This window comes from Porites lutea, chromosome 3, assembly GCF_958299795.1.
Source record: "Porites lutea chromosome 3, jaPorLute2.1, whole genome shotgun sequence".
In the NCBI taxonomy this organism is placed as follows: Eukaryota; Metazoa; Cnidaria; class Anthozoa; order Scleractinia; family Poritidae; genus Porites; species Porites lutea.
The window spans coordinates 35461084-35486462 of NC_133203.1; the positions used below are offsets into that span (position 1 = coordinate 35461084).

The 25379-nt window shown below is 39.0% G+C and overlaps 2 protein-coding genes across 2 annotated transcripts in view; both read right to left on the bottom strand.

Annotated features, from left to right (window-relative positions):
• Positions 1-13589, bottom strand: part of LOC140929968 (uncharacterized) — a 34933-nt gene extending 21344 nt beyond the window's left edge. Inside the window, exons 1-5 of the mRNA XM_073379645.1 lie at positions 13440-13589; positions 10911-10980; positions 8324-8486; positions 1982-2178; positions 422-711 (exon numbers count right to left, since the gene is read on the bottom strand). Coding sequence (XP_073235746.1) covers positions 422-711; positions 1982-2105 — 414 coding nt within the window. The 5' untranslated portion in view covers positions 2106-2178; positions 8324-8486; positions 10911-10980; positions 13440-13589. The remainder of the gene's footprint in view (positions 1-421; positions 712-1981; positions 2179-8323; positions 8487-10910; positions 10981-13439) is intronic.
• LOC140932211 (uncharacterized) overlaps positions 1-25379 on the bottom strand; it is a 117071-nt gene that overhangs the window by 42282 nt on the left and 49410 nt on the right. The window lies entirely within an intron of this gene.

Below are 25379 nucleotides of genomic sequence, written 5' to 3' on the forward strand. Positions count from 1 at the left end.
ACGTTTTTTTTCTCCTCTCCAAAATCTATTGCATATGCGTAGCTTAATTTCCAAAGAATACAGACTAAAGTTTTCTCAAAAATCTTAGATCCACGGAATGTTGTTAATGAAAGATGTTAATTTCACTTCACATCTTCAAATAACTGCAGGGTTAAAAATCTCACAAGAAGAACACCATTTCAAAAGCTACATGCATTAAAACAAGAAGTATATAGTATGGTACTTTGACACTCAGTCCACTCATTTGTTGGGTATGAAAATTTAAAAAAAGCCCGCTTGACAACCAAGTGCAAATAGTTAGTTGCCAGACAGTGAAAATCAAATCCAGACATGCTGGCGATCCCAGCGGTCACACATTTAAGCTCTGTGAAAGATGCAAATCTACAACTGTGTAAATTCAAGTGCCTCTAGTAAAGCACACCTCGTCATTTATCCAGCACTCTTTAGGTTCTAGGCCAGGTTTCCATCGCTGAAATCGTTGTAAGGACTTGGCAGATATGCAATTACTCTGATTCATGGAAGAGATCTCTTGACTCGTTGTTATGTCTATTGGGAAGTGTACATTAATATTGCTGGTAAGAGAATCTATACGTAGCATATCAGCATTCTTCAGGTTAGCAGTGTTATCCACATTATCGGTCCTGTCTTCGCTCACTTTGCTATTACTGCTTTGCACCTTCCCATATTTCACTTGCAAGCTGTCTTTATTCTCTGAATCATGAATGGTAAAATGGAATGATTTGAGCAGAAATCCATTAGGTTTATGACAGAAAGAGTATAGCTACATGTATTGAGAGTCACATTTCCATATAAAATTAAACAACAATCTAATGTAATGAAAGGAAAGACCAAGTGAAAGACAGGTTGCAGACTAGTATACAACATCAGTTGTTTCATTGCTGCCACTGTGAAATGGCACACAATATTGCAAGCTTCACAGAACTTCAGGAATATCTCAGAAAAGACTAGGACATGGTAGAATTTAGAGTAAGTTTAGACCAACTTCCAGACTCCACTGATAATATAAAAATATTGACCGTTACATAATTAATTGTCTTATTAAGGGTCTTATTAATACAAATTCTCTATAAAAATTAGTTAAGAATAAAAACTCATTTACACTGAGAACTAGAAATGTGACTGCCTGTAACATGTATATAAAGCTCTATTACTGTACACATGTATCATACGTAGCCCATACATGTACATGAATCATGTTTGCACAATAAGAAATCAAGTGAAATCCTGAGCAGTGCAGGGGACCTACAGAGTGATGATGTTAAGGTGACTCAACCCAGTTTTTTGGGGGGGGTACCATCCTACTTTGAAGCTCTCTGGTATCCCCACCTTTACTTTTATCGAAAGTCTAACACATAGAATGGATAACATATAGATCAATCTACAATATAACAGAAAATTTTTGGCGATCGGAGTAAATGTCACGTGGTTATAATGCCACGCCCCTTTGAGGTCTGAGTCGAAAATCTGCTGTTGCCGGCATTTTTTCATGAAAATCTCTCGGCTACACATAGTGCGCATTAGTGCCTAGCACTGAACAGAGTTTCACCAAAATCGCAAAGACCCAAATTATGACCTAAATTTGGAAACCGCTGAATTTCTCAAATTGGGTCTTTGCGATTTTGGTGAAACTCTGTTCAGCGCAAGGCACTAATGCGCACTATTTGTAGCCGAGAGATTTTCACAAAAAAATGCCGGCAACAGCAGATTTTCGACTCAGACCTCAAAGGGGTGTGGCATTATAACCACGTGACATTTACTCTGATCACCAAAAATTTTCTGTTATATTGTAGATTGATCTATATGTTATCCATTCTATGTGTTAGACTTACGATAAAAGTAAAGGTGGGGATACCAGAGAGCTTCAAAGTAGGATGGTACCCCCCCAAAAAAACTGGGTCGAGTCACCTTAATACTCACAATAAATTTATCTTCAAAATAATTACAGCTAGGATCCAATTACCTTTGATCTTGCGCCAAGGAAGATCTTTAACGCCATAGTCATAGCGTAATTCTTCTCCTATCTTTATATCTCTAAGGGCATAGAGGACAAGATATGTCTCACTTCCTTCTTTAACTCTTCGCATCACAGAATTACTTTTATTTGAAGGAGCATCATTTACTAGTCTCCCAAGACCTTTTGAGAATGTGGCATCAACACTGAAAGATGAAAAAAAAAAAAAAAAAACTCACTACATAAAGAGAACCAATACCATGTCCTTACAATACTAAATAAATTGACCGATCAGGTCAATAACCAGAGTATTTTACCATCAACTGACGTGATACAACTCACTTTGACTCTGAAGATGACTTACCGCACAGGTTGTTGAAACGTCAGTCACTGTCAACAACAACAGTCCTATTCAGGACTACGTTCACCCGGACGATCAATCTCAGCCTACTTTTGAAATGACTCCTGGGTTCAAACTTTTCACAGTTTTACTAAATAAATTCTCCATGTAATTAGGTAAGTGTGTAATTTAAATACATTTCGGTTTTGCAAACCAAAATTAATTTTTGAAGAGCCAACCAATTAATGTTAATGGAAGTCACTAAAAGGTGCCTTCTGAAAAACTTAAACTTGGAGCACTGACTAGTCCTCTTCAACTGTGGAGCAGACCTACCCAGGATCCTGAATGAATACAGGTCTGTCACATGAAATACAACTGTACTTCGTTTAAGCTTTGCATGATCATCCATTGGCAGAAGTCTTGCAAATAAAATATCAGCTGCTGCTATGTTCCCAGTCAGATCGGCCACGATGCTACAGTCTTTCTCGCTTGACGAAGTTGATGAGAAAACAGTACTCAAGCATCTGCTTTCTCTAAAGACAAATAAAGCTATTGGCTTGGACAACATCAGTGCGAGACTTTTAAAGTATGGCGCGCGTGCTATTTGTCCCTCGATCACCAAGTTACTGAATCTCTCTATTCGCACTGGCAATTTTCCTGAAATATGGAAATGCTCGAAAGTGGCTGCACTTTTCAAAACTGGAGATAGGAGAGATGCGTCAAATTATCGCCCAATTTCTATTCTGCCAACAATGAGTAAAATTCTGGAAAAAGTCGTCCATTCCCAATTCTATGACTTTCTGAATTCAAATAATCTCCTTTCAAGCAAACAATTTGGCTTCCGTCCCAAACTGTCTACAACATCGGCTCTCACCAGTTTTGCAGATGAGGTCCTATTGCATATGGAGAGTGGAGAACTGTGCGGTGCAGTGTTCCTAGATCTGACCAAGGCATTCGATACCGTTGACCATACGATCTTGCTATCTAAATTGTCGGCTATCAATGTCTCGCCCAGCACTCTACAGTGGTTCAAGTCTTACCTGAATCATCGTAAACAGCGGACTGCCTGTAGCGATGCTGTGTCTGACCCTCTCCCGATGACCTTTGGGGTACCACAGGGGAGCATTCTAGGACCGCTTCTCTTCTTGGTTTATATTAATGACCTTCCGCTGGTTATAAAGAATTGCGAAGTGACTTTGTATGCTGATGACACGGTCCTGTACTACTTTGCTAAAGAGCCACACCTGTTAGAAGAGGCACTAAATGATGATCTCTTGAAAGTTGCCCAGTGGTTACATGGAAATAAGTTAACTTTAAATCTTACTAAGACGAAATCCATGATTATAGGCAGTAATAGGAAACTTGTTGGTATTTCCTCTTTCACGTTATCTATTTTTGACACTGATATAAATTCTGTAAGTAGTTTTAAATATTTGGGAGTTATGTTGTCTTCAACTTTCACATGGTCCGACCATATTGAGTATATTTCATGTAAGGTTAATAAAAACCTTGGTCTTCTACGTAGGATTAAGTATTATTTACCTTATGATGCCCGGTTACTTTTTTATAATAGCTTAGTGCTACCTATTTTTGATTATGCTGATTTAGTCTGGGGTGACAAGGACAATGTCTCACTTATGAAGGAATTGCAAATTCTCCAAAACAAAGCAGCTAAGTTGATATTAGATAGATCACCTCACTCCTCATCCACCGATGCATTGATTGTCTTGAGATGGCTGAATCTTGAAGAACGTAGGAAATGTCATCGATGTATATATGCATACAAGTGTATTAATGGCCAACTTAATCATTCTTTGGACATTGTAAGAAAGAGTGATATACATTCCTACAATACGCGCAATAACGATACTATCAAGCTCCCCAAAATTAAATATAATTGGGGAAAACAACGTTCGCGGTACCACTGTTTCAAAGACTTTAATGAATTAGAGAGAACTGTAAGAAACTCAGGAAGTTTTCCAATTTTTAAGAAGTGTCTTTTTTCTGCTTTTTATAATTGAGTACTTGTAGTGTGTATGTTTTGATTATTTCTGTAACTGGATTTTAGCTTGAATTTTTTTTTTTTTTTTTTTTTTTTTTTTTTTTTTTTTTTCATATATATCGATTTTAGCTTAACCTTTTTATATTTTAATTGTATTATATAATATACATCTCGTAATTAGGACCTCTATGTAAACCACTCTTGTGATGGAGCATCCTATTAAAAGATTGTTATTATTTTTTTTTATTATCAACAAGTCTGACTCAACGTTTTTCGGAAAAGGGCTCCAGCAGTCGCCATGTTTTTTATTTTCGCGGGAACTCTTCTCCCCGTACGCATATGCATGCTATGTACGGGAAAACTGTGAGCGTGTGCTCAAAATTAGCCATTGGAATAATTTATGTCATGAAAAATAATTTATGCAATTACTTTGATGCGAATGAAAAGCGACATATAAAAGTGACACACATTTCAGACATTTTATCTGTCTGGGGCAAACAGATAAAACATCTGGACAAATATAATTTAACAGGAGCAATTCAGTTTGTTTTATACATTGCTTTAGCGTTGAAGAAAATTGCTAGCAAATTCATGTGAATTAAATTCGTCTCTAATGCGACATATAAAGAGGGCCTTATAAGCCCATTGAAAACAGATCATCTGACAGGATGCTGCAGTAGGATCCACATAATTTGCTAACACACGCATCCTCTGCATAATCAGAGCTTTTTCTGCAGAAAAATTGTTCCCTATTACATTAGTGATAAAGCAGCTGCCTTAGCTTACAGCCCCACAAGCAAAAATTCCAAAGACTTGCAAAGAATTCTTGAAGACCAGGCATTCCAACTTATTTTAAGCAAAGAGCCTGGAAACTAGTTCTGTGGAAAATGCCTGGTTACTAAGCTAAGCACATTCCACGCAAAATGGGGGACAGGTATCTGTTACTGGTTGGAGGTTGAAAAACTACTTAGCACTTCGGTTAGCCTAAATTAGCTTAGGTTGCTTGGGGTTACCGGTAGCCTTTATACTGGGGTTATTCGACTTCAACTCAATTAACGGTCAGTGTAAAACGCAGACTGCGGACTATTGTTTTCACCATGCAAATGAGAACGTGACAACAAAAATCCCATTGTTTTCTAACCCTAAAAACAATAGTCCGCAGTCAGTCCGCAGTCTGCATTTTACACTGCCCCCTCAAATAAACAAGTCGATCGTTTCAACCTACATTTACAACCTGCAACCTGCAGAATATACCTGCTCCAAAATGAGCTAAAATGCTATAGAAAAACTGTGCAAATGCAGAAATACCTGTCAACAATTTATACCATAAAAAGATCAGACAAACAAATGCCAAAGTTGGTGAAAGTATTGTGCATTATTGAAGAGCTTACAATGTGGGTAAGACTTTGAAGTGCTTTTCATTTCACAGTTGTTCGGTGCATTCAAAAGGTTTTACTATATCAATAATAATTTTGTTAACTGTTGAAATTTCTGCATAATCAAGTGTGTTTTCCATATAATCGACACATCTTCCCACATTTTACCTCTGAACATTTCTGCATGTAATTTGTTAGTTTTATCTGCACCAGTCAGATGGCATATGAGTGTATCTTTTGCAGCTGACAAAGAAATTTCCCTCCATAATTTTGGTAGTCAACATGGCTAGTAACTAAATTAATTAAGGAATTTCACTCGCCACAACCAGGGCTGTCATTAAGGTTTTTAGAAAGTGGTCTCTCAGGGAAAGTAGCCAGTCATAAATCAAACAAATCTTCTCATAACAGATGTGTTTCACTAATTTTCAGACTGAGAGTAGCCGGTTGATTTTACTGTAGTAGCCAGCTATAAAAGCCGGTTGCCAGCCACTAATGACAGTCCTGCACAACTGAAAATCCAGTGGTACTTGGCTAGCTGACCACCGCCAAGTCCAGCCCTGGCCACAAAAGGGACAATCCGAACACCCCCATTGTAAACATGTGTAATTTCAAGACTCTGTTAGTTCTCATGTACGCCAGACTAGTAGAAAAAAAAATTAAAGCTGAAAATTAAAGCTACAGTTCTTGACTGAACACCAAATGTAATGAGTAACAAGATATGATAATGTCAATCATTACATTGGTGAATATTTTTATGCCATCAACTTCAAACCCAAAGTCTGAATTACCTGCTCATTGCTAATAGCCTTGGTTATTTTTATTTATGACTGACTCTTGTCTAGAAAGCTGTGGACTTGAACTAAACTTACAATATTAATGCCTCTCAACTTAATTAGAAAAATCATTTTCGCTAACTTTGATATACATGTATGCTTCATCTTTTTAAGGTATTTGTTGACAGGTATTTCTTTATTTCTAAGCACTGACATCTGTAGCTTAGTAACCAGGCATAATTCATGGACCAGTTTCCCGGCTCTTCGCCTGAAGTACCGCTGGGTTGGAACGCCTTGAGATGAAAAATTTTGTCATGTTAACAAATTGACATCAGTTTTTCATGCGTCTGTCCTGTTATTGATCATGAATTTCATCATAACATTGTCATTTCAAGTACATGTAGCTGTGGATCCACGAGGCGATTGGCCGAGTGGATCCCCACACTACTCTGACAATCTTACAGGACTGTCCTGTCATGTATGACAACAGGACAGGACAGATCTACGCATTAAAAACTGACGTCAATTTGTTTTCTACGATAAAAAACTGTCTACTCTCGCTTATTGACGCATCCCATGCCCCATAACTTATAAATTCATGTATGTCCGTCCGCTTTTGACAATGAAAATTAGCCAATGAGCGAGCAAGAATTTCTACAGTTGTTGTGAAAAACAAAATGGAGTGTTTTCACTGTTGTTTTAGGAGAAAATTTTTTATGGTTAGTAGAAAGAGCTCTTTTTCACTATAGCCATAAGCCCACTGGTAGGAAGTGACAAAATGTTATGTCAAGTCTCCAATTAACTAAGAGAGCTATCTGTTTGACAAGAACTCCATTTCAGCTACACAATATTTTAATGTCTTTACACGTGGAATCTACGTGAAATGGAGTTTTTCATCAAATAGATAGCTCTCTTAGTTTGGAGACTGCGGACAAAACATTTCCTTCTTATTACATGCCGTCAGTACAAATCCTTCAGAAGCCACGCAAAAACAAAGCACTTGTTTCTGCAAAATGCACATATGGTATCAAGTTTTGGGGTCTTAGGGGTCTTTGTTTTCAAGACACCCCACTGGTAACAAAAGTTAAGCTTGAGTCCTGTGCAGTTTTGGCTATTTTTGAGATCGCTTTTCATTGCAGTTTGCAGATTTTCCATTTCTTAGCATTTGGTTTTCAGTTTTCATCAAAAATACTAGGAGTTTTTTGAATTTGGCATCTGATGTGGTTTTTCGGTTTTTCCTGCAGCCATATAATTATATGGGCTCTGGTTTCTATTCAATCTGAGCGATTATTATATGTCTCCACTAATCTTGAATAGTTGTGAAAATGCAAAAGTTGCAGCAGTTAGCTCCCTCTTTGCAATCACATGTTAGACCAAGCTAGTCGGGTCACATGTAGCAATGTTGGTCACGTCCTCCCACTTGAATTCAACCGGAAACAAACTTGTTTAGTGAACCTTTGTACATGTACTTTGGGGAAATTATAAGGATGCTATATTCAGAAAGCCTTAACTTTTTTATTTTAATGAATATACCTTCGTAATCTACAATTCTTAAGCTTTCAGAAAATATATACTTTACTGGGGTTTGCATGAAATGTGGCACGAACAAATTATGGTCATTTGGGGTATACTGATACCTTACATGAGCCGTATGAATGTAAGACTGTCAGTAAGCTCAAATCTCTGGTCCATCCAGCTGTGTACATGTAGTGATCTAGGAAGGGACCCAGGGACCTCCTGTATCAACAATGGCCTCCCCGGGGGCCGTCCCCTGGCTGCTGCCCATATAAAAATTTTTATACTAACCATTTTTATTTTGTCAGTGTTTCGAAAGAAAGACTGTATTCCTAGCAGGCTTACCAAAAGCACTTGATACCATCTTTGAAAAAAAAGAGGAAGCTTCCCAAGTCTGGATGATACGAGTCTTCTCTCCGATATCCTTCATCTGCTGTAACAAGTTCTCCTTTGTAGACTAGAAGAAAATCATCTTTGGAAAACGTTTTTGTTGTGAACACGCCTCTCCCTATTAAACAACAACATAATAAATATAATTATACAAGATTTATAATTATCTACATGTAACAAAAAGTGTGCATGTGGACAATACAGAAGCTTGAACAATGATCGATTTGAAACTTACAGTGACATTATACAAATGCATTGTTACAGAAAATAATGTAGGGAAAATTAAACCTAAAATAACATAGCTGTATAATCATAAATAGCTACATTTGTTGGCCTTCCACTGGATTTCTTTGTTTTCAGTTAAAAAAAAATTTTCCAAGAGAGCATCAGTAGTTTGGGACAATCTTACCATGGAGCCTAGCTAGCCTGCAGGGATGGAAAATTGCTCACCATTCAAATGCAAACTGCAGACTGCAGTCACTGGCCAGTGGTAAAATGCAGATTGAGGTACAAAATACAGACTACTTTACAGATTGGCCACATGCATTAATTAATATTGCTATCAAAATTAAAGGAAAGTCACAAAGGCTGGTCACACTGGGTTTTGGCTCGCCTGGTGATAAATAGATAAATTCCATGGTCACAACTTTTTCATCTGTTTCAATGAGTGAAACCTACATGTATAAGAAAAACATGCTATACCACACACAATGGCATTCATGTGCAAGTTGTAAATATGGCCTCCTCAAGTAAATTTAACATAATTGATCCAGAAAATGGCACATGCTAATCTTTTCTATATAACACACTCCAAGCTCTTTATGAAAAATACCGGTATTTATGATCTGAATGGATTGTACGGAGAACTAGCATTGGCGATTTGGCACCAGTGTAACAACTACTAATCAACATGTCTGGATCAATAAATCAGTTTCCTCAAAAGTGGCATCCAACAAGAGAATTCTCTCCATAATACTTTGACAGTTCCAACAGTCATCACGGTAAGCAGTCTGAATCTCAAGCAATGATTATCTTCTGGAATGTTTGCACATCATAACTTCACAGAACAATGTGAAATCCAATTTCAGAAATGCTCTTGTACATGTTCTCTGAATAAGAACGTGTGAAGCTTTTCGCTCGTGAGGATGAGCTGTCAAGTCAGCCATTAATTCTTCAAAACACAACACCAGAAACAGAAATGTGAGTGTAAATTGCGATAACCAGAAATAAAGCTTGAATGTCAAAAGTTAGCTTGGTGACCCACCCTGATATTTTTGTATGCAAATAAGATTCGTTATTTCGCATTCATAAACTAAGAAAATTCTAAAAAATCTAAAGTGTAGACTTCGATTCCTACAGCTCTTTCCTAAGTAAATCAAGTTCTACAGTATTGTTTTTTCTCCTATCATGTATTAGACTATCTAGAGAATTTGATGGGTTTTTCTAAATAATATTAAAAAAAAAATACTAGGTCACTGAATTGATTTTTAAGTTGCTTTTGAAAAACTCAGAGCTTTAACAGATCTTTTAGCAGCACTGTACCATTGTTATAGCAACCATTGGCACATTGCAAACACCATTAAAAAATTGTTTTATTCAGATGACATCTGATAGGGGCAATAGTGTTGTAATCTGTCTTCATTGGACACATAATTATTGTTAACCATGGAAAACCATTCAATTTGTTAGCATATCTGGCTTACAAACGAAGAGAACCTTTAAAATGTGATTGCTGCATTTATGTAGGACATTAATGACCAAATATGTGTCAGGAAAGAATTTAATATTTCGTTTGTATGCCTTCACACCAGCCTACTTACGGGGACAAGGATATGGAAACACATCAGAACTGTGGGGTCTGTTCAGTTAGTGGGGACATTTTGAGGTCCCAAGAAAAAAGTCCCCTTAAATCAGCTCTTTATGGCATCTAAACCATAGAGCTGGAGTCATTAAAGAAGTCCCCAAAAGTTGGTGAAAATGTGTGATCAGTTGTGAAACATGTGGATGCTGAAAATTTTCATGAGGGTAAGCCCTAAATTCAAATGTGAATGATATTAAAGGGAGCTAACAATTAAGTGATTTCAGTAGTATAATATTGTCAGTGTTACAGTTTTACCCTCGGTGTGGAATTTACCCCTTACTCTGGTCTGGAGAGCACCATCTGTGTTTTACACGGACCAAATAAAAAACAGCAGTTATCCTCTAAGATAAAGATATCTGCTTTAAGTATTACTAGCAAGGCCTTTTCCTTCTGAAGAGTTTGAGTATACATGATGCCTTATTTGGGCAAAGGTGATGAAGTCAGAGGTGGAACAAAGGCCATCGCTCCCCCCTCAGGCCAATTTGGGCTGGAACAGATGCTACATGTACATCACTTGATTTTAAATACTGTAAGCTTGGAAACTAACCACTCACAGGGTAGTAAGCTTGTATTATAGCATTTGGACCCTTATTATAAAATAACCCTCCCAGCATAATTTATTATCAAGAGCATTATAGTACATGGGATTTAGCTAAAAAAAACTAGGCATTCAAATGTTACCTATGAATTCATTAATGAACCTTTCTTCAAAGCCTTCTTGGTCTTCGCCTTGAAATCTTCCACAAGGTTCCTTAAAAGTGACAGTGAACTTCAAATTAGCAACCTATTTTCATATTCCAGAAAATCTTGCAAATTAAAATGGGTAAGGTAAAGTCTGCATGAGAGCCTAGGTAAGAGCTTGATCTTATTTGCCTCTTTCCCATGCCCCAGAGATTTCTTTGGTAGAATAATATTATTGTGTATTGGTCCTTTGCATATTCTAGGGGCTAGGGGAAGTTTTTTTAGCTCACGCTGATTGAAAACAAACATGGCCTTGTGTGTCATGGTTTTCTCCTAGGCAGCAAAATTTTGTTCTTAGAACCAAAATACACTTTTGAAGAGCTTGAAACGGTAAGGAATAATTAGCATCAAGAAGAGTCAGCGAATGGTTCTTCAGGGTGATTATAACGACTCAGAAGCAATGATATTGTCCTTTGGGTTGTACAAAGGTCTGAATCAAAAGTCTTCCTGAATAAGACTTAGTAGCATGTTAACCAAAACTGCATGCGCTATGGAACAAATGTGGACAAGATCAAAATTATGGACTTTTTTACCCACAGTATGTATGACAATATCACCAACCTCATTCCCAGGGTCCTCTCTCTTCCTCAAGAAAGTACCCTGGTTACAGCAACACCGTGGCAAAATGTCTACGCATGCGCCAATTTGAGCATTTCTGGTCTCTTTTTCAGTCACACTTTCCAGTCAGATCAAAGTCTCCCGCGCACCCTCGGATTCATTCTGTGTGCAGCTTGTGGTTCAGTTGTTCTGCTTCATGCTGCTCGTGTTTTTGCCTATTTTGTAGTTATTGAAATTGCTTTTATGGATAACCAGGCACAGATCACTGAAACAATTAGTCGATTAGATTCAGAAAAGGTAAGTTGATAATAACTCAGTGTTTAATTTTGGCTAGAGCGTCAGGTAAACTGATTTTCATTTACGAAAACAAAGTTTTTGACTGTTATTTCTCACTTAACCTGGCTGAAACTAAGACATAAAAAGTTATTATTGAAAGCTTGTGTATTGTAGTTCTAATATTCAGTTCTCCAGTTTCTCAGTCTTCATGTCTTAAAGCCGATTCGAGCTTTATTTGGAAAACAACAACACACAATCGCTTTGTAGTTTTATTTACCAGTGAGTTTTACCGTATTTTGAAACGAAACTCTCGCTGAGCTGAGTTGATTTTCATGAAACATAAGCTTAATTATACTATTGAAGTTGGCAGCAAGTTGACAACCCTATTTATTTATTTTTTTTCATTCTCAGAATCAGAGAGCGAAAGCTGGTTCGATGGCTTTTAGAAGTTGAAATTTTCATGCCATGTATTTAGCAGCTGGAAGTTTCGTGTTTGCATGAGATGCAGCCGAGCCGCACAGTCTGAAATTACTGAAGTCGTCAACCAAAGAAAAACCATGTAAAAGAATTAAATAGGCATTTTCTTGAATGAAAGTCATTTATAGGCATGTTTAGTTTCCCGGCACTAAAAGCTCCGGGTGTTCGTGATTGCACTAGTCATCAAAGTCGAAGTTGTTATTAAATCCCGGCCATCTTTTGTTCCGAGTTCTTGTTTTCTCAGATAATAAAAAAATTATTGAACGGGCTAAAATTTTATTTCCTGGTTCTAGTGTTAATGATAATGATGACGTCTTTATTTGGGTCTCTTTCATAAGCATTGCCATCCTTTTCTTAGTTATCGCTTTCTCCCAAAGACTTATGCCAAACCAGCAAGAAAGGCAGTCAAAACAAATTCGTCTCGTCGAGCGCTCGCGACCTGCAAACTTCAAACATCATTTTCACCATTGGTGCAAACAGAAAACCATGTGGTGCAAAAGTTTGACACTAGAAAAATATATAAGCTTTCGAATGAAGTGATTTTTTTCGCTCCCTTTTTTGTCTGTTTCTCCCTTTTTGCTTTTAAACTTGGTGCGACGGCAATGTTATGCTTACGCAATTGGTTTATATACTAGACCGGAAATAAAAAGCTGACCGGATGTTAAATTTTGTGCTCATGCGCAGTGCGTTTTGCCGCGGTGTTGGTTACAGCTGGTCAGGTGTCTATGCATGCCAACCCAAGCCACACAGAGGGTGGGTTCTCAACTTAATTTTGTCATTACTGTCTAGGGAGGTGAATGTTCCACTGCTACACAGACATTATTTTGAAAGGGAAGCAAGTTATTTGTCTCATCGTGAGACCGTGGGATTGCCCTAAAAACCGTGTCTCACGGCAAAACTGTGAGACTTGAGAGCTCTGGTCACTCCTGAATTTAAATAAAAAAGTTAGGCGTATTAAACAAGGACGAAAGTGCCGAAACAAGCTAACGAAGGTCTTCTTGTTTACAGCACCTACACAATTAGAAATTACGTTCGGAAACGATCTCGATCGCGGCTTCGTCGCTCACAATCGCAGCTTCGCTAAAAAATATCGCTCTGGCACCCAGAGTAGAATGAATCCATTTCTGCTATCAAAAAATAAGCTTAAGCTTAATTTACCTCCCACTGAGTACTCTAGTCAGTCTATTGCTTGGCCACTCCAAAATAACGACTTTTCCTTTATGTAACGTGTGACAGTCCATCATAGATTCCCTCTTTACTTCTTCCCTGATTTATTTGTAACAGGAAATCAACCGCCATCAGGGTACAACAGTGTGAGAGCGTAACACGCTCTCACACTGTTGCACCATGATGGCGGTTGATTTCCCGTTCGCCATGTTTGGTACAATAATAGAGCAAATCTTATTGGCTTTGATTAATAGCCAATTAATTCTTTCCTTAGTAAGCCCTGTCAATTTGGCGGGAAGACTGACTTTCCCGCGCTCAAAGGAAAATCCACAATCTGATCGATACTTTCGGAAGAAAAAATAATCATCTTGCGTATAAAATGTCTAGAAAACCTTGGACGGATCATCCAGTGACACTCCAAACATTCACGAACAGATAAACCCTAGTTTCTGTATATAATTTGAACTCACCGCTGAGCGCGGTTGCCTGGTCCTTGTCATCCTACGCTGCATCTTACGTCGGATCGGCGAACTGAAACAAATTAATTAAACATGTTAAGCGGAGCTAAAACCAGCCATCTCCAAGTTATACCAGATTCTATATAGAGTAAAACAAATAAACAGTTCGAAAACTCCATTTACTGCTAGGAAAACGCCTTAGATTTTTTCCATTTTTGCCAAGTACTATGTGCGTGGATCAACCTGCATATCAAAATTGTATTTACACGTCTATTATTTGGTAAATACATAAATACATACATGAACTTTATTTATCCTCGAATTAGTTTGCCGAAAGTCTGTTAAAAGAGGACGTGGAAGTGATACGATTGCGAAAACTATCCAACATAAAGGACATACCTGCGTACCGCTCAGTTCACATTGGAGTGGTAGTGGAGTGACAACTTGTAGAACTAGAAGTTGAGTCCCCACATTGCTCGTCCAACAACTCCCAGTCAATTAATTGTACGTGCTGCGGGAAGGCTTTATAGAGGGGTATCGAGTTATCAAGTGCTTATGCCTGACTGGCGAAAAAAAGAAAAAAACATTTGAGTAATCAAAACAGCAGCTCCTCACCTGTCAAAACATCCTCCCACGGAAGCGCCAAGGGGTAAACAAACTTCTCAGTTGACCGCGGCGTTGTCTAATTTCACACAGATCGCTACTCTGATAAATTCGTGGGATCATTTGATTGCGGGGACCAAAAGAATATAATAGCAGTCTCATTATCCTCATAGTGGGTAACTTTCTCTGCAGATTAGAGATAGTCATTCTCCGGCCGTATTTCATCCATAAATAGCGCACTCACAAAATAATCAATAATCAGCAACGATTCACTACATTCCATGACATTCGGGAGCCCAGCTACATTTTAGTAAAGTTTACCGAATTTTAGTAGATATATTAGATTTTAGTAGAAACTCTAATGGATTGCAGTCCAAAATCTACAATGTTATATACTTTTGAGCCAGAAAGTGAATTGTATCCATCGGTGAGTAGAAAACTCATCATTTTCGCGGATTTCCATGATTGAGATTCTACGAATCGGACTCTGTACTTGTTGATCGTTTCATTATATTTTAACAGTGAGAGTCAGTCAAACAAAAGGGGACATTCGGTGTCTCTCTGTTTTAATGAGGCTGATTTACTGTTTTATCAGATAGTCCAAAGTACAAACCTGGAAAACTCTGAGGACAGTTCTCCAACGTGCGAGGTTATTGTAGATTAAAAAAAACATGCTCTAAGGGAAAGTTCATTTAATATGACAAGGGGGGTGAAGATATTGAGGGGGCCTCCGAAAATTTTTAAGACACCAGAAGGGGGGCTCTGAAAAAATAGTTGGGCTAGGAGGGGGGGAGCTCCGAAAATTTGTATACGTGAAAACCAACACATGACTTCATCATACAGATCGGATGGTTTTCAACTCAACAATTTAATGACCTGTGCAACTCAACTATATCACGTGGTTTACAGATGTAACAAATGTAGTCTCAGTAATTATTATACACTCTTGTTCATCCCAAAAATGCTTTAGAAAATTTCAAAAATTAGAAATGCTCACACTTTTTATAATAAAACCACATGCATGTACGGCTGACTTGCAAAAACAGTACAGCACATACATTGCAACTTGCAATGGACTGTTAGAGAAACTTGCAGAGTTGAAGTTGCCACCTGTGAAGCCAAGATGGGCCGATTTCACAGATGCTGGTCCAGGAGTCGGCTGCAGTAACTTCGAGGTGAGATTCAGGGATGCAGAATTGGCACTAATTCATAATAGTGACCATCGCATTCTAGCTTACCCCTCCCGAGGGAACTCCGCTGACAACGAAGCTGAAAGAACTAACAGCGCTATCGGAGACAGTATTGTTGATGGCTCAACCATTCAGTGGGAGCAGTACAAGAAATTTGATGGCTTAAGTGATGAAGAAATTAGCACCCTTACTTTTAAAGAATATGAAGAGCACGAGAGGCAGAGGATGGAGAAAAACGCCGGCGCTGGCACTGTGCAGGAGAAATTTCCAAACGAACTGATGGTGCGCCAATATTCAATGAGTTCATTTAGTGCTTTGTAACAGAAAAGAAGAACACGTTTTTCTTCAACAGGACGTACCTTACACAAAAGAAATCTGTTCCTGGATATCATTAAATTACAAAGATTACATGGAGTATGTGAGAGAAGGATGTCTGAAGAAAGATGAAATGTTGTGCAACAGGTAAGGAAAGGCAGAGTGGGTTGGGCCAAAGTTTTCACGAATTCCTGCACCTTACCCAGATCCTGACAATGCAGGTCACTACCATCCTATTTCCAAGACATTAAGAACGATCAATGGGAAGGCTACAGCCATAGATGATCTTGCCCCTACGGCAAATACCAAAAAGTTGTTCAAGGATGGATCCATCTCATCAAGCAACTGTGAGTTCTGAAGAATTTTGTGTTGAAGAGAAGCATGTTGTTAGCTATCATAGTTAAGCATTTGGAACAGCTAGCAACAGTTGCTAGTATCAGAGAAAGAGAGAGAAGATTGAATCGAACCATTGAAGAGGGCAAGCAGTACCAGGACTATAACTGGTCTGATTTAATTGAATCTGGAAAGCTGAGCAAACTGAAAGTAAATCAGAGCTGGACAGGTACCTCAAGGAACACCAATTTCCATCTGCTGGTAAGAAACCAGACAAACTGAAGAGGATCACCACAGATTTCTATCTCAGAAATGACAAGGAGGCCTCCTCAGAAGACAAGCCAGCTGGCCCTAAGAGTGATTCTGTTTGGGAATCTGACTCGAATGACGACGATGTTTTAGCTGTCATTGGTGATAGTGACACCAAATAGCATTTGTCAAAGTTACCATAAAATAGGACCGATTTTTAAATTTCCAATTATTATACTGGTACGTGTGTTTGTTTTTGCAGTACCTTTTAATTAAGAGATACAAAAGTTAAATTTTCCGTGATCTGTCGCTCGTTTTCGTATTTTAACGGAGCTCAGTATGATTGCAGACTTTCTCATTAGACCGGCACGTTAACACTCTAAATCCCCAGCTTCGATCGGCATATGGGGACCCAAAATGTCTCACCCCACAGTGTTGGTGCGTTTCCAGATCTACATGGGCGGGAGTGAACGCAGCCAGTTAACAAGTCACCGTTCAAAGCCGTATCCCTAAATCAAAGCCTTAACCACGTTACATACACACTGCACTTTATTTAACTATCAAGCATGAGCATTTTCAATTCAAAGCATACTAAATCTGACTTATCTAAGCTTTATAAATTTAATATTCGAGGGAAAGAATTGGCAACTAATCAAGATGTCAGCTTTCAACATTTCTTTCAAATATCTGCATCCTAACATTTTTGTGCCAGTTTTCATCACGCATGTCATTTACCGCTGGTTCCCGCAAGTAAACGTGTTATTCATAATAAATCAGTTGTTAACAAGGCTAGTTCGATTAAGATTACCCATAAAATTACGTAACATTCCTTGGTTTATCAAGTTTTACTTTAGAGGTTCTACAGGATCTTTTTTCCCTAAGCGTGCATACATGTGTGAAACAATCAAATTAATATTTCATTTCCTACAGGGTTCGTGACTAGCCCTTTGAATAAAGGGGGTTCAGTAGTTTCTGAAGAAACTGTGGTGCTGCGTCGGTGGGTGAACACGAAAATCGATTCGCTCTGACGAAGGGCTAACGCTCGAAACGTCAGCTTTTCAATCTCTGTACGGTGGTCAATTTACATTTATCAACTCCGTTGATAAACCAAATTTTCGTGTAGCCCTTTGAATGACGATCTTTGCTTATTGAAAGCAGTGGCGGGCTGCCATTATCTAAACCCTCTAACGACTCTAACCAGCCAAAACACAAAGAAACATTTTGACCCCGATATGCTCTTATCTCAGTATTGTGTGTAATACCTGAACGATAATGGCAGCTGTTTAAGGGGACCAACGGCGAGCCAAGAGCTTTATCGTAACCATCGACAACGTATTTGCTCTTACTTGCAACTAAAGCCCTTCTCAAAAAGTTACTGAATGACAACACTATTCTATACCAAATTTGATAGTAATTTTTAACCAAACACAAGGTAAAATAAGTATTCCCTGGCTAGATTCTTATCCCGTCCACCAGCACGCAGCAGAAGAAACGAAAGATACTGATCACAGACCGTAAAAATTAAACAACCTTGCTGACTCATAATTAAAGTCTTCATAAACTCTACCCAGACAAACGAGGACTCATTTTGACCTTGATCTGCTCTGAAAGGGAGCAAAACAAAACTCTCTCCAAAGTTTAATTACTAACGAAATATGGCCCTACACTTTCTAACATGATCCAGCTAAGCGTGAAGAAGCCGAGAGTTCAGTAACAGATTTGCAGTCCTTGCTATTCTTAAAATTCTCGCAAATGATGGAATGATTAAATTCCTCGTGTAAATCTTTTACGTGATTCGCAGACACGATCTTCTTTGCCACTTTTTCTAGTGCAGAAACTCGACACTCTCAAAATTATAATGGTCCATCCCTTTGGGAAAAATTCAAAGAAGCCAAGGAAAAGGGATGTCTCTCAGAGAAATGCTCGTTCGAGTGAGACTTTTAAGGTCAGACATATTTACATTGTATTTAAGAACTTATTAAAAAGTATGTTAGCACGAATTGTTTGAAAACGACTCTTAATTAACTCATGCTTTAACATGACAGCAACTTTTTTAAATTAAGTCTTTCTTTCCCGCAAAATCCAAAGCAAATATGTCTCAACGTCACACGCAACAGCTCTTAGTGACAAAATAATATTTCATTGCGTGTTCATATGTACATATATTTTTATAGTTATTTATTCATTTATTTTTGCTTCGAAACTCCTTGTGTAGTTATGCTGTTTTAGGAGTATATTTAGTAAAGATTAAAGATTAAAGGGCCGTGCTGGGATTTGTGTGATGTGACGCGCACGCGGAAGCTCCAGCGAGGAGTCCAAATTGGCGCGAAATTCCAAAATAACGCAATCTAAAATGGCGGGAGTCCTAAAGGGTCGGAAATCTCAAACGGCCTGCACCAGCGAAAAGACGTTGGTGCAGCGTAGTTCATGCCAATTTCCCTATGAAACTCAGCGTTAACACAAGCTAAACAGTTCTTACTGAAAATACTGATTTTATATCTCACTTATTGTGTTCGCGTCCGTAGCCTTCATCAAGAACTTGAAGAAGACAGATACAGACAATACGGGTGGCTGCTCTCTTCACAAACATGCTCATTAGCGTTCAGTTGTAAGTCTCGATTACAGACACAATGCATCTTCTACAAATGGCACAATCGCGTTCATCGAGCCGCATCTGAAGCGCACACTGGTAGCAATACCTGTGACCGCAAACTAGGGTCGCGTCTTTCGGTCGATCCATGCAGATGTCACACATGCGGGAAATCTTTGGTAGCGCTCGGCTCGCTTCTGTATGGGTTAGCTCTATCTCGTGGTGCCCGTCAAACGAAAATTCGTTCTTTTCATTAGTTTCTTCTTCCTGTTCTTCTGGATTGCAATTATCTCCGTCGTCGTCATCATAACTTTCTTCTTCCTGATTGTAATTATTTTCTTCGTTCTCTCCAGAAGTTTTTTCATTCTGTTCTTCTGGATTGTAATTATCTTCGTCGTTCTCGTCATACTCACGAAACTGCGTGTATTCGCTATCTTGTAAGTTTTCTGCGAATAATCTATCGTTTTCAAGTTGATCCGCCGTAGCTTTGGATCTCTCGTCCGGACCTTTGATAGTCAGTCCTTGTTCAGGCGATCCAAGAGCTGGCCATTCTTCCTCCAAAGTATTCTTCGTTATAAGGTCGCTACGTAAGTCGACAAAAATTTTTTAGGTTCTGGAGGTTTGTTTTTCGCTAAAACGGTTGCGTAAGAATTTGGTTGTCGCGGTTTCGGCTCTTCATTTGCTGGCTGAGGACTGGATGCTTTCTGCTTTGGCCGCTCAAGATATCTGTACGATGGGTGTCGAAGATTGCAACGATGTCTGCCATGAGAAATGGCCCAGGTCATGAAAGTAGGGCAGATGTCGGCACGAATATCCATGTCCTCGCTGTTCTTGTCTCCCTCGACGTATTATTATTCTAATGCAAACACCTGAAAAAAAGAGTTAAATATTAATTCAGAGCAACATCGAAAAGATATGTCTATTGCATGACTCTTCGAGTCGGGAAACGGCCAACACAAGTTAATTCGAAAAACTTTTTCCCCCTATGTTCCCCGTATCATAGATTTGTCTTAGGTTTATTCAGCCTAATCAAGCAAGTCTTACATTACGACGTTTGATCTCCTTCTTGCTTTTCGAGCAGGGGATGTCGGACTTTACGTTGTTCAGGAATAAGAAATAATCAGGTCGAAGTATTGGAAAAAGATTCCGTCAAATCTAATGGAGTTACTTCCCACCTTGCAAAATGTACATTTTCCCCGTTTTTTTTTTTTCGGTTAACAATGTGAAAATAGCTCAGGACAACTTTTTCTGTTAGCAACATGTAAGGGACTCGCGAATTATACATGTAAGTCCAAGGCGGATTATTTCTATCTGTCCCCATAACTAGCTCAGTAAAACACAATATGGTAAGATATATCGTGCATGGCTGTATATGGGAACCAAATGATATATAATATACCGCATAGCCAGAGTATTCGACCAACGGAGAGATCCATCTTATCTTCGTGCATGGGATAAAATCAAACTAACTCAATCAATTGCACAGGGCTGCAAGATAGAGTGCTTTGAAAATCCTCGTCGATTTTTGTATCTATTTGACAATTTAGTGTGATCGCAACCGTACAACTGATTTACCTTCGTATTTTTCTGCTTCTCTGCCTCTACCTTCGATCTGATAAAAAATACTCGTATGAGCTTTCTTTCCGGCAAAGCCGCCTCTGTTAAAACTATGATTTGCTATAACCAGTGTTATGATGTTAAAATGACAAGTTCTTTTGAATGGAAGTGGCGCGCGTGAAGTGCCGCGCAATGTGCCAGTGTCCCCATTAACATGAAAACCTCTAACGATTCTAACCAGCCAAAACGCAAGGAAAAAGTTTGACCCGATCTGCTCTCAGTATTGTGTGTGATACCTGTCTAAGGGGACCAAAGGCGAGCTGATCGTGGTTGATAGCACGAAGGGTAAACACTATCGATGCCCTCATAAACAACGTTTTTTCAATCGTCTTTCGCTCCTTACTCAAACCTCACATACCAAAATATCTGCAATTGCTCGATGTCCTAACTTTTTCGTACCAGCTATTATCACCACCACCTAAAACCATCTACAACCACCTAAAACCACCTACAGCCACCTCAAAAACATCTACAACCACTCGCAAACAATCTAAAACCATCTGAAACAAGGTATAAATGTCTGAAATAAGGCGAGACGACAACATGTCACGAACACGAAATACGAGAATCGAACAAAACATCCACTTCCCTCTAAAATCTTACTCTCCCTGGTCCCTTGTATCATCAACCATTGGCTTAAGTCACGAAATGAAATGCAAGATCATGCTAAGTGTATTAAAAGACTTAAAGAACTTTACAAAATGAACTATCAAGTCACAAAAAATAATAAAATAAAATAACAAACTCGTTATTTCCCCGTTTTTTTTTTTCGGTTAATAATGTGAAAATAGCTCAGGACAACTTTTTCTGTTAGCAACATGTAAGGGACTCGCGAATTATACATGTAAGTCCAAGGCGGATTATTTCTATCTGTCCCCATAACTAGCTCAGTAAAACACAATATGGTAAGATATATCGTGCATGGCTGTATATGGGAACCAAATGATATATAATATACCGCATAGCCCAGAGTATTCGACCAACGGAGAGATCCATCTTATCTTCGTGCATGGGATAAAATCAAACTGACTCAATCAATTGCACAGGGCTGCAAGATAGAGTGCTTTGAAAATCCTCGTCGATTTTTGTATCTATTTGACAATTTAGTGTGATCGCAACCGTACAACTGATTTACCCTCGTATTTTTCTGCTTCTCTGCCTCTACCTTCGATCTGATAAAAAATACTCCTATGAGCTTTCTTTCGGGCAAAGCCGCCTCTGTTAAAACTATGATTTGCTATAACCAGTGTTATGATGTTAAAATGACAAGTTCTTTTGAATGGAAGTGGCGCGCGTGAAGTGCCGCGCAACGTGCCAGTGTCCCCATTAACATGAAAACCTCTAACGATTCTAACCAGCCAAAACGCAAGGAAAAAGTTTGACCCGATCTGCTCTCAGTATTGTGTGTGATACCTGTCTAAGGGGACCAAAGGCGAGCTGATCGTGGTTGATAGCACGAAGGGTAAACACTATCGATGCCCTCATAAACAACGTTTTTTCAATCGTCTTTCGCTCCTTACTCAAACCTCACATACCAAAATATCTGCAATTGCTCGATGTCCTAACTTTTTCGTACCAGCTATTATCACCGAACTGGTAAAATCAACTCTCTAACTAGACGCAATCAAGCGATATGCTTTAAACATGTTACTGTATTCTCTCATTCTCCGGCTGATAAATCTTATAATTTTCTATAACCATAGGCTTGCTTTCCCCCGCTCTCTCGTGTCCGGTCTACGTTCCTGAGTTCGGGGGAGGAGCGCGGGCTCCTTTCCCGAAAAAAACCACTATAAACAGTGTTATGATGCATTACGGTCTCACTATCGACCCAAAAGTCTGAGCCGCTAGGTAGAACACAGTAGCAAAAATTAGTTGATATGCACAGATGCACACATCTCACAACATAATTTGCTCAATATTTAATTTCTAACCTCCGTGACAAGTCTTTTGAATGGCGATCCCAAAACTGACGTCCGACAATTTTTGCTAGGCTTTTTGCCGTGATGTGGCGCGCAATCAGTGCCAGTGTCAACATTAATTAGAACCTCTAACGATTCTTACACGCCGAGCCGCAAGGAAAAAGTCTGACCCGATCTGCTCAGTATTTTGTGTAATGCCTCGGCTGTCTAAGGGGACCGATGGCGAGCTGATCGAGGTTGATAGCACGAAGGGTAAACACTGTCGATGTTCTCATAAACAACGTCTTTTCATTTGTCTTTCACTCCTTACTCAAACCGCACATACCAAAATATCTGCAATTTCTAATGTCCTAACTTTTTCGCGCCAGTTTTTAACAACGAATTGGTCAAACCACCTTAGAGGCAATCGAGCGATATGCTTTGAACATTTTATTGTATTCTTGCATTCTCTGTTAAATCTTACCCCGGCACAAAAAACTCTGAGCCGCTAGGTAAACCACAGTAGTTGAAATTACTTCATATGTATAGATGTGCACGTCTCATTTTAAGATAATTTGCTCAATATTTAATTTCTAACCTCCGTGACAAATCTTTGAATGGCGATCCCAAAACTGACGCCCGACAATTTTTGCCGTGAGGAGGGGTGCGCAATGTGCCAGTGTCCCCATTAACATGAAAACCTCTAACGATTCTATTCTAACCAGCCGAAACGCAAGGAAAAAGTTTGACCCGATCGATCTGCGCTTATCTTAGTATTCAACGGTGTGTGATACCTGTCTACGGGGACCAAAGGCGAGCTGATCGAGGTTGATAGCAAGAAGGGTAAACACTGTCGATGTCTTCATAAACAACGTCTTTTCAATCGTCTTTCACTCCTTACTCAAACCTCACATACCAAAATATCTGCAATTGCTGATGTCCTAACTTTTTCGTGCCAGCTAATATCACCGAACTGGCAAAATCAACTCTCTAACTAAACGCAATCAAGCGATATGCTTTCAACATGTTACTGTATTCTCTCATTCTCCGGCTGATAAATCTTATAATTTTCTATAACCATAGGCTTGCTTTTCCCCGCTCTCTCGTGTCCGGTCTACGTTCCTGAGTTCGGGGAGGAGCGCGGGCTCCTTTCCCGAAAAAAGTCTGGTAATCGAAACCACTATAAACAGAGTTATGATGCATTACGGTCTCATTATCGACAAAAAAATCTGAGCCGCTAGGTAAAACAGAGTAGTAAAAATTAGTTGATATGCACAGATGCACACATCTCACAACATAATTTGCGCAATATTTAATTTCTAACCTCTGTGACAAGTCTTTTGAATGGCGATCCCAAAACTGACGTCCGACAATTTTTGCTAGGCTTTTTGCCGTGAAGTGGCGCGCAATCAGTGCCAGTGTCAACATTAATTAGAACCTCTCACGATTCTAACCAGCCGAAACGCAAGGAAAAAGTCTGACCCGATCTGCTCAGTATTTTGTGTGATGCCTGTCTAACCGGGGGACCGATGGCGAGCTGATTGAGGTTGATAGCACGAAGGGTAAACACTGTCGATGTCCTCATAAACAACGTCTTTTCATTTGTCTTTCACTCTTTACTCAAACCTCACATACCAAAATATCTGCAATTTCTAATGTCCTAACTTTTTTTGCTAGGTTTCAACCACCTTAGGGGCAATCGAGCGATATGTTTTGAACATTTTATTGTATTCTTGCATTCTCTGTTAAATCTTACCCCCGCACAAAAGCTCTGAGCCGCTAGGTAAACCACAGTAGTTGAAATTACTTCATATGTATAGATGTGCACATCTCATTTTAAGATAATTTGCTCAATATTTAATTTCTAACCTCCGTGACAAATCCTTTGAATGGCGATCCCAAAACACGGGCGGCCCAAGCTCACTACACGTGACTCTCGTAGTTACTAAAACATGGAACGACCTAAAACCACCTAAAACCACCTAAAACCATCTACAACCACCTAAAACCACCTACAGCCACCTCAAAAACATCTACAACCACTCGCAAACAATCTAAAACCATCTGAAACAAGGTATAAATGTCTGAAATAAGGCGAGACGACAACATGTCACGAACACGAAATACGAGAATCGAACAAAACATCCACTTCCCCCTAAAATCTTACTCTCCCTGGTCCCTTGTATCATCAACCATTGGTTTAAGTCACGAAATGAAATGCAAGATCATGCTAAGTGTATTAAAAGACTTAAAGAACTTTACAAAATGAACTATCAAGTCACAAAAAATAATAAAATAAAATAACAAACTCGTAGTCGAAAGACTGACTTGATTTGGCTTTTTCTACCCTGGGTACCAGTGAGACGTTTTGGTTCACGTTTCATTTGTTTACGCAGGAGCCCATCAAATTTGATAGGCTCCTGGTTTACGCAATGGCACAAGGCAGGGTTTCTCTCTCTCTCGGAGTCTGCTTCACTGCTGTTTTGTTCTGAGGTTGCGGATTTCATTCCTAAGAACAAGTTAATTTTTTTTAGCATTTCTTCGGCCAAACATGTTTGTTCATTCCAGGTGACTCCTTTAGATGAACCCTAGTGTCTTTCACACCCGTTTCCTGTGTCACCACGCAAGGCTAAACTCCCTTTGCGTCACGACACAGGAAACGGAGACTAGTAGGTGTA